Below are 10,314 nucleotides of genomic sequence, written 5' to 3'. Positions count from 1 at the left end.
TTTTTATATTGATTCTTAATGAATCCTCCATGCAGGTGAAAAGGTTTTGGTATCTATTGGTAAGTTATTGATGAAATATGAGTTCAGACCAACAAAGGCCCGAGAGAATCATGCTGAAGGTTGGGTATGTACCAGAGCCTCTACGCCAAGGGCGCACAATATTGGTCTACAAGGGAAAAGGAGACCCTAAAAGTATTTCCTCCTGAAGGCCAATTACAATATACTCGATTGTGTGCCGAATCATCGAGAAGGTTCTGGATACGGAATTGAGAAAGCAGGTCACCTTCAGCAAAAGTCAAAGGGGCTTCATAAAAAGTCTACCGGGAACACATGTAAGCTCAAGAATCAACGACGTGATCATAAAAGTTGCCAAAAATAAGAAAAAAGATTGCGCGGTGGTTTTTCTGGACGTGATTGGGGCTTTTGACAACGTTGGTCATGGACAAATAGTGAGCTCGCTGGAGGCAAGAGGTGTGTCATCCAACCTCACAAATGTGATCGCTGCTCTCCTAACCACAAATAACTGGGTCTGATCCGCTGTCAATGAGAAGCTCCACTGCAACATTGGTTCATTGTCCAGCGACTTTCAAATGTTCCAGATGCCCTATTCCAGTCTATATTCAGTTATGAAGCCGAAATCGTGGCATGTGCTGATAGGCTTGGGGTGGATAAGGGCAACTAAAGTGTGAGAGCTCTACGACAGTCGATGCGTGAAAATGCTTTCGAAGAATGGGCCAGTTGCAGGTGGCAGGGTATTTGTGTTCGCCATTTCAAAGAGACCCTGAGAGGTAATAGATATGTATGTGAGAAGCAGGTACTCTTGGGGTCAGAATGGGCGAACGCCCTAAAACTTAATATCAACTACCCACCTCTGCGTGGAGTCCCAGGAGCTAATGGAAAGCAAGGAGAAGTTGGGTCCCTCTGTCGCAAATGCGCCAGAGAGTCTGAAACACCAGCTCATGTGCTGGGAAAGTGCCCTACAACTCCCTCCTTATAACATGCCAGGAATACAGGGTCAAGGAAGAATTGATGAAGTTTCTTGAAAGAAAAGACTTCGACCTGCTTCGAGGAGGTCTATTGTGTTGACACCAACGGATCCGTAAGATATACCGATATTGTTGCATTTACAAAAATCGGAGGCACGGCTCTGGTCTTGGATCCGACGGTAAGATTTGAAAGTAATGATCTTGAACAGGAAGGTGGAGTGGAAAGGGAAAAAAAGAAAATATATGAAAAATGCGTCCCTTTCCTTAAGGAAAAATTCCGCGAGACATTCGGAGAGAGAGTTCACCGTGAGAGGCCTCTGGTTTGGATCTCACGGAAAAATACCAGATAGAACAAGGAACTTCTTAGAAGGCCTAGGTGTTAGCATTGGGGATATTGTGATCTTAGCAGAAAATATTATTTTGGACTCCCTGGGGATCATACACCATCACCTGCATGGGAATTAGCTCGGAGATTATTCATTGTTTTATTTATTTATTTTAATATGTGAACCTGTCAATTTGTGTGTTTTAACTTATTTATTCATTAAATCATTTTATTTTATTAGTACTATTATTTATTTTATTTTTTTAAACTTATTAATGCATTCAAGTGTTTCTTGTAACCGGCTTTTTATTATATTTTCCTTTGAATTTATGTGTTAGTCTTGTTCTCGTAAAATGTATTTATTTGCTTGTTTTTTGGTAAACTGATCTACTGCTGTGACTATTATTAATGGTCTGATCTCACATTACCGTCTAATAGTGAATTTGTTTAGCAGGTCACTGGAGAGGATCTAGAAGGGTGAATTCGGGATAGTGAATTTGTTGATCGGGTGAATGAAAAATTGTGAAATGGTGAAATTGAAGGAACAGAAAAGGAAAAGAAAAAAAAGAATGAATTGAAATATTTGTATTTGGTGTATAGACTGAAATTGATTATAAAAGGAAACTGTGGGTAAAAACTGTTTTCTTTCTATTTTATTATACCATGTAATTATATGTAATTTATTTATGTCCAATTATGGATTGATTAGTATGCTGTGTGATGTAGTAAGCTGATGTATTTGGGCAGCATTGATGAATAAAATATTTCTCTCTCTCTCTCTCTCTCTCTCTCTCTCTCTCTCTCTCTCTCTCTCTCTCTCTCTCTCTCTCTGCTCTATCATAACTAGATTCTTTGTGTAATATAGAATCAGGTGCAGTTTTCTTTTACAATACTTCTGTTTCTGGAAGTTTTCCACTCAAGATCTCTCAAAATCTTTCACATAACCATGTGAAAACTAATATGTGACTATTTATATATAAAATCTTCTAGTAGTAAATTCTATTATCAAAACTTCGATAAAACAGTTGTGAAAATAACTTATATTAACAGAATTATTATCAGAAGTTGTTAAGGACAATTTTATTAAAAAGTTGTAACTAACTTTTATGTTAAAACAGTTAAGTTTTAAAAAACCTGAGTAATGAGATTTATACCTTGGTTCTGACTCATTGACCTTCTTTTCCCCCTGTAGTCTTCATGTTTATTATTATAATTAACCACTAACTTTAACTACTTTCAAAAAGTATACCTACCATAGTCTGCAGGATTGTGGTACATGGGGCATGGAAGATTTACACTTTCAAGGTAAGGAACTAAATTGTTTGCAGATCCTTGGTATAAGCATTGCCCCTCCGCGAGGATGTAGACGTGATCGAAGTTCTGAAAAAGAGAGGCTGATGGCTGGTGTATCGTGCACACTATAGTTCTTCCCTGCTCGGCTAGCACTCTCATCAGTTGGATGCAAAGGAGGCAAGAGGCACTGTCGAGACCACTGCAAATCAGAACATGTTTTACCCAGATGCAGTCTGATCAACAGTAGGATTTGTAAAAGAAAGAAAATTTACATATTGGTGAATACCTACGTTGTGGGTTCATCTAGGAACATAACTAAAGGGTTATTGACTAGTTCAAGTGCTATAGACAGTCTTTTCTTTTGTCCACCACTCAATTGTGCAGCTCTCGTTGGTTTAGCTTCGTATAGGCCTAGCATTTTTAAAATTTCATCTATCTGTGTAACAGGAAGAAATAAATATTTATTTTAGAACTTTGGATAAAAACTGTAATTAAGTATTGATGGAAATTTATTAACTCACAATAGCAAACTTTTCTTTCTCGGTATATCTAGCAGTGAGCTTGAGGTCAGCTGCTACTTTCATGTTCTCATTGACGGTGAGAAGAGGTTGCAGCCTGTCATCTTGAGTGATGTAGCACGACACTCTACGGAACTCATCCAAGTCCCTCTCTCGTCCGTTCACTGTAACTGCTCCTCGTACGCCTGTAATTCTAAAAACAAATATTATCTTAACTCCTTACATTCTAGCTCAGACTTATGCTTATATTTAAATATCTCAACTAAAAAAAATATATATTAAATGAAAAAGATGTATTAATTAATTACAGCAAAAATAAAAAAAGAGATAAAAACTACTGTTAAGATATTATTGGAAGATTTCAAGACAAATCTTTTAAGTTTCTAAAACAGTCAATAAGTTCCTAGTTAAAGTATTGCCCATTCAGGGACTATCAGACTGGATGCAAAATATATAATCAATGTTTTGCCCATTCAGGGACCATCAAGGCTGGATGCAAAATATAAAATCACCATTTTGCCCATTCAGGGACCATCAAGGCTGGAAATATAATATTGAGTGAATGCACCTTGGTGGTAGAACTGGTTAATTGGCAGTTAAAGAAAGAAAAATTGGTAAGCAAATAGAGATAGCATGTTACTTCACAGACGGACAGGTGAATTGGGAACCAATTAAATGAATCCATTCCCCCAAAATAATCATGCACTCTAGTCATTCTCTGTATTTTATATTAATTTATTGTATAGCTAAAGTTTACGAGGATTGTTTGTAAACTGGTGGGGGGGAGTTACAGCCTTAGTCAGCTGTTACTTTGATGTCAGCTGACTGAGGAGATCAGCTGATCGAATATATATATATATATATATATATGTCTGTTTAACCTATTTCTTTGAACAGCCCTGATAAAGCCCTGCAAAGTGGGCGAAATGTCGGTCATTAAATAGTTCAAAACTTTTTGTTCTTTTTTGACCGCAACCCTGACCACCTTCTTATATTTATTCTTCTTTTACGTGCCCTAGATTACAAAAACACAGCTATTAATTTTATTTTTTATATGTTGATTTGAAATAAAAATGAAACTACTCAATGCCAAGTAGTAGCCCTTAATAAAATAAAAAGCCCATCCTCCCACTTCTTGGACCATCCCCTACAGAGAATGACTTGAGTGCATGATTATTTTGGGGGAATGGATTCATTTAATTGGTTCCCAATTCACCTGTCCGTCTGTGAATGTTACTTCAAAGTAATAGCTGACTAAGGCTGTAACTCCCCCCCACCAGTTTACGAACAATCCTCGTAAACTTCAGCTATACAATAAATTAATATAAAATTCAACAACAATAACTATTTACAATAAACAAAACAAAAGATTGACACTCCTCATAAACCCTTATTACAAACTAAAAGTAAAGCAAAACAAAAATAAAAACATGAATTTATACAATTAAAAAAATGCAAGGTAATTTATTCAGTACATCACTATAATCAAAGATAAATTAAATTACCACTTAAGAAAACATAACAACAGATAAGTTGAGATGAGGACACTCCGGATTACTCTTGCACAGGTGTTTCGGTTAGTGGGACTTTAATTTGTTCAATATGAACGGTCCTGTGCTTTTTGGGTTCTCTAATACTCTCAATAGTTACTACATTATGTTCTCTTATTATTATCACTCTGAAAAGTCCCTCGTATCGCTTTATCTCCTTACCTCTGTTTGATCCCAACTTTCTATATACAATTGGCCCAATTTTTGTCATTTCCTTCCTATCTGTGAGGTTTAAATTCTCCCGAGCAACTCTCCTGGTTTTTTCCCTCTCAAATTTTCCCCGGACTTTTTCCCTCTCCAATTTTCCCCGGACTTTTTCCCATAGCTTTTTCCTAGTGACCTGATTATTGCTTATTCTCATCACCGTCCGCCGCCGTGCCCTTGTAGTCCCGTCAGATTCCACAAAGCCCGAAAAGGACCTCAAATGGCGAAAACCCCATACCGGTGTGCACCGAATGATTGTATGCCGCAATTGCCTTTGGCATTGCCACGTCCGGTTCCAGCCATTGGTCTACCTGGTACAATTGAAGGTGATCGCTCAGCATTCCGTGAAGCTGCTCTACGTCTCCTCTACTTTTGGGGTGTCCTGGTGTGTTGAGGTGCCATATCACATCCAAGTCCTTCATTTCCTTTCGTATCAAAGAGTTGTCAAATTCCCTTCCACCATCTGATGAGATGCGTTCGGGAACTGTGTAGAACTGAAACCACAAGTGGAGAGCTGCCAATACTGATTCCAAAGACCTATCTTGCACTTGGTGCGCCATTACCGCCTTACTGAAGAGGTCAATTATGATCACCCATTTGTACCACTTCCATGTTAATGTGTCGATTTGTAAATCTTTGAGTGGTGCATCGGTGGTAGGTGTCTTCTCCTGTCTTCCCTTAGGGTTTCCACCATCAGTTTGCAAAGGATGAATGTCCTGTCCATTCCAATCTGTTCATCACGCCATAGCCGATTGATCTTCTAAACGGTTTTGTTGCCAACATACAGGTGATGCTTTTCTCCAGGCTTCGAAGCATTCTTCAACATTACAGATCTGGTCCTTCTTTACGCCTGGTTGTGACCAGATCGTTGTTATTTTACCTCTCACGTACTCACTATGTTTAATTTTGGTCATTACGGTTTGGTCTTCCAAATAATTTGTCTCTTCTTGTCATTAATTATTTCCTCCATTTCCTCTATGTCCCCTGGTCTTTCTTCAGCCAAACTCTTGTTATTTGAAGATTCTTCCCTACCATCTTCTTCCGCTTCATCCTGGTCTTCCTCTCTAGGCGTCCATTCCTTCATGACACCGGATGGTTCCTCATTTTCTTGTTCCATGGCGTTCATGGTTATGGCTCCAGACAACCAATCGGTCACCACATTTTCTTTGCTCGGTTTATATATAACCTCCATGTTATATTGCACTAGAAGCTCCTTCCAGCGAGTTATCCTCGCTGAGGATTCCTTCAGTTTTCCCACCCACTGAAGTGGTCTGTGGTCAGTATGTATCTTGAACCTTTTGCCAAACACATATGGTCTAAAGTGATCGATGACTCACATTATTCTCAGGAGTTCTCGCTCCTTTGTACTGTATATACTTTCCGTCTCCGTAAGCCGCATGCTGGCGTACGCCACTGGGCGCTCTCCCCCATCACCCTCCTGATACAGCACAGCTCCTAGCGCATACTCACTCGCATCTGTGTAATCATGAATTGCCGATTAAAATCTGGAAAAGCTAGTACCGGCTCTTGCTACAACCTCTCTATGCACCATCTGATATTGTCCCCCATCATTGGGGTGATGATCATCTTCTATGTCACTAGGTACCGCCATTTTCTGGATAGCTGAAACTTTATCCAGGTCTGGTTTAACTCCCTCCCTAGAAATTGTGTGACCCAAAAATTTTATTTGTTCCTGCCCCAGCGCTTACTTTTCCCCCGACAATTTGACCCCAAAATGTCTTATTCTCTGGAACACGCTATTCAAGTGTCGCATGTGTTCAATCTCGTTCTTACTAAACACAAGGAGGTCATCCATGTAAATATGACAGACAGATTTGTCGATTCCTCTCAGAAACTCGTCCATCCCTGAAAGGTTATGGGGGCGTTTTTGAGCCCAAACGGCATCCTTGTAAACTCATAGTGACCCCTTTCAAAAGTGAATGTTGTCTTATGTTGATCATTAGGGTGCATTTTAATATCCCCTTCTGTAAAAAAAAAATATCCTGGTATTCCCTCTTGAGTCGCTGTCTCCAGTCCTCAGCTTGATTGATTGCCCCAATCCGTGCACCCTCATTCCTCTGTTGATGACTAAATTTGCAGGTTTTACCTCCTGTCTAATCCTCCATTTTCCCTTGCTATTCTTAATCCAAGTACCCACCTTTCCTAGCAGGTCACACCCCACAATTACTTTATATTCCCTTGGCATGGTCTTTACAGTATGCACTTTCAAGATACCCTTACTAAATCCCCAATGGTTCAAACATATTTCTGCCTCCCCCTCTACCTCACAAGGGCCACCCTGGGGGATTAACCTACTCTGACATACCTGAATCCCGTGTGCTCTCTCTCCACTTCACAACTTCTCCACAGCCTCTCGACACAAAATAGTACTGGAACTACCGGTGTCTACCAGATACCTCACTCCTGCAATCTCTATTATAGGCAAACCGCCGTGTTCTCCTCTCATATGGTTGATCTCCAACGTGCGGTAGCCTCTCTGTGGCTACACTCCTCAGAACTCTCCTCGTGCCTTGCTGGCTATCCTCTCGCTCATAGTCCCCTGCTTCAGTTTCTGTTCCTGAGGTCTCAGACATTTCCTCTGCCGATACATATAGGTACACTTTCGAGCAATATGTCCCTCTGTCCCACATTCAAAACATCGGGTACATTGTGATACCAGGTGTCCAGTTTTACCACACCCATGGCACTTGCGGTCCTCCCGCCGACCATTGTTTCTGGGTTTAAGTTGGCTCCTTCTATTTTCTGTGTTACTATTTCTCTCTCTTCTACCATCTCTTTGTTCCCTCGTCCACCCTGGCTCCTCTACTTCCATTTGGGCCTCCACCTCTCTAGCTCTTGTATCAATGAGATCTTGAGCACATTCCACAAACGAGTGGTCTCTCAGCATTCCCTCTTTCTTTTGCCAACTGAATCTTCAGTACCATGGATAGGATTTGCATCCGACCCTGTACTTGAATTGTCTCCATCATCTCACTGAGTTTATCTTGAATTCTGTTATAGCGTGCCAGGAGTTCTGCGACATCTTCGCTTCTATTCGCCCCATTAGGCGATCGCCCCCTTTTAAAAAATTATTTAATTCTCCAGTCTCTCCGGTGAATTTTTCTAGGTCCAACACCACCTTCATTAGGTCCAGGGTGGTTGTTGTACGGACCTTAATCCATTCTAGCATTGTGTCATTAAATTGTGCTAAAGAGACTTCTGGTAGTGGCTGAATCTCCTCCAGAGATGGGTTGCCTGCTGCTAAAGTTCGGTTGACTAAAGCTTGAGGTTGGTTGTTCAGATTCATATTCTCCAGGTTTAGAACTGCTCTTCTCAAAATTACTCCATTATCTAAAGTTCCCGGGTATCGGCACCAGTTATCTTTTACTGGAGTGAAACTAAAAATAATTAGGAGAGAGAGGAGTGCGAAATGAAACGCTTGAAGTACTCTCAAAGACTGATCTATTAGTGGAGCCTGTCCGTCTATATATATACAATCGGTCAGCTGTGCTCCTTGATCAGCTGACAGTCCGTAACTTTTATATATATATATATATATATATATATATAACACAATAGTAGCTTGTAAATAAGTGTTCATAGTTCATAGTTTTATGAATGCAAGCAAAAGAGTGTTTTATTTATTTATGGTGAAATATAAATGTTAAATCTAATCATTTTTAATGATGTTTAAGCTAAAGATTTTTTTATTTTACTTTTAAGCCATTGACACCGGACTTTTATGGAAATTGAAACCACCTGTTGAAATTTAATTTAATTTGTGTTACAGCTAATTTTGTGTTTTGTTTAAAAATCAATAGTTTTTTCCAGATAAACCACAATGTTTAGGAAGTTCTGTTGTTTTTCAATAAAAATGTTCTTTTTATTTAAAAGAAATAAGATACAAAGAATCAAGTGAAGAATCTTTCAAAAGAATAGATTTAGCACAATGAGTGAATTGGTATTGGTGAATTGGGCATTGATGACCTCAGGGTTTTACACTCTAAAGCCCCAACCAACAACAAAGTTAATACAAATTATGGATCCAAGAAAACCTGCCAAGATTGAGAGCAGGGTAAATTGCAGCATTAAAAAACAAAACAAATTGTCTTATTTTACAGTTACAAAAAGATTTCTCTGGTACACCAGGTATTGTTCTTGCTATTTAAATATTACCTAATAAAAAACTCATATAAAATTTAATTTAATAATTAATGATAACTAATGGAAATCATTTGCTTTAAAATAGGAAATAATAAGTTTTATACGAATTTATGAAGATTTTAGAAAATATTTGTTTGAGAATCACCTATATCCTGAGAGGACATCCAAGAGAGTAGATTTGCCTGCTCCTGATGGCCCCATTATAGCTATGAGTTGGCTGGGAAGAAACCTTCCATGGACATTATGCAGGATTTCTTTGGTACCTAAAGATTCAAATATTTGGTAAAGATTTAAGAGCTGTGTATGTTGACATGCTTTAAAACATTTTTATATCTATAATATTAATATAATATTTAATGACTTCATTTTACCTGAAAGAATTTTATAATCTGGTTTTGGAGCAATAATAACCAATATCAATTTTTAGAGGTTCCTAGTTTTTTAGTTTTCAATTTCCTTCATCAAAGATTAAACTTTTACTTACAAAAACAAACAATGTTCTCAGAAAATCTTATATTAAAGTTACAATTAAATTTAATTCCTTTATTTTTTAAACCTTCTTTTAAAAATAAAATAGTTGTATATAATATATTGTTTGTTCCTGGCTTTTTGAAGTTTAATTTTTTTTATTAAATATTTCTGTTTTTTTTTTATGTATTTATGTAAAAATAAATACGTTATTTTATATTTATAATCTTTACACTTTTTTGATACTGGTTAATTTTGTTTAAATAAATAATTCAATTTTTATCCATCCAGACAATAATGGATAAAAATTAAATTATTTATTTATACATTATTTTATTTCTTTTTACTTTTTTATCCAAAAAAATTCCATTCACAGTTGTAAGTGTCAGAGATGTCTGCAAAAGCACAAATGTAAAAAGTAAAATTACATTTAATTTTTGAAAAATTAATACTTCAAATAGGGTTTGAATGTTGTACACTTTAAAAGGATGCATTAAAAAACAAAACAAGAAAAACATCAAAATAAATACTTCAAATAGGATTCAACTGTGTACCCTTTAAAAGGGTGCGTTAAAAAACAAAACATCAAAATAAATACTTCAAATAGGGTTCGTATGTTGTAACCTTTAAAAGGGTGCATTAAAAAACCGTGCCCGTGTAGGCCTCATATTTCCGTGACAACGTATACTCTATGCTAATATTACATAAATATAAATTAAAATCAATCCAATGTTATATATTTGAAATAATAAACCAGTTCACATATTGAATTCAGATATTTATTTTTGCTTGGTTATACAAAATAT

The 10,314-nt window shown here is 37.4% G+C and overlaps 1 protein-coding gene across 1 annotated transcript in view; it reads right to left on the bottom strand.

Moving 5' to 3' along the window:
• Positions 1-10,314, bottom strand: part of LOC106686611 (ATP-binding cassette sub-family G member 4) — a gene marked incomplete in the record, with an annotated part of 83,336 nt that overhangs the window by 25,537 nt on the left and 47,485 nt on the right. The window contains 4 exon segments of the mRNA XM_067052412.1: positions 2,565-2,803; positions 2,895-3,040; positions 3,126-3,315; positions 9,186-9,303. Coding sequence (XP_066908513.1) covers positions 2,565-2,803; positions 2,895-3,040; positions 3,126-3,315; positions 9,186-9,303 — 693 coding nt within the window.

This window comes from Halyomorpha halys, unplaced genomic scaffold (genome assembly GCF_000696795.3).
Source record: "Halyomorpha halys isolate HHAL.00 unplaced genomic scaffold, Hhal_1.1 Scaffold848.1, whole genome shotgun sequence".
Classification (NCBI taxonomy): Eukaryota; Metazoa; Arthropoda; class Insecta; order Hemiptera; family Pentatomidae; genus Halyomorpha; species Halyomorpha halys.
Note: the sequence above shows the minus strand (reverse complement) of the source record. Positions and strands in the feature narration are given on the sequence as shown.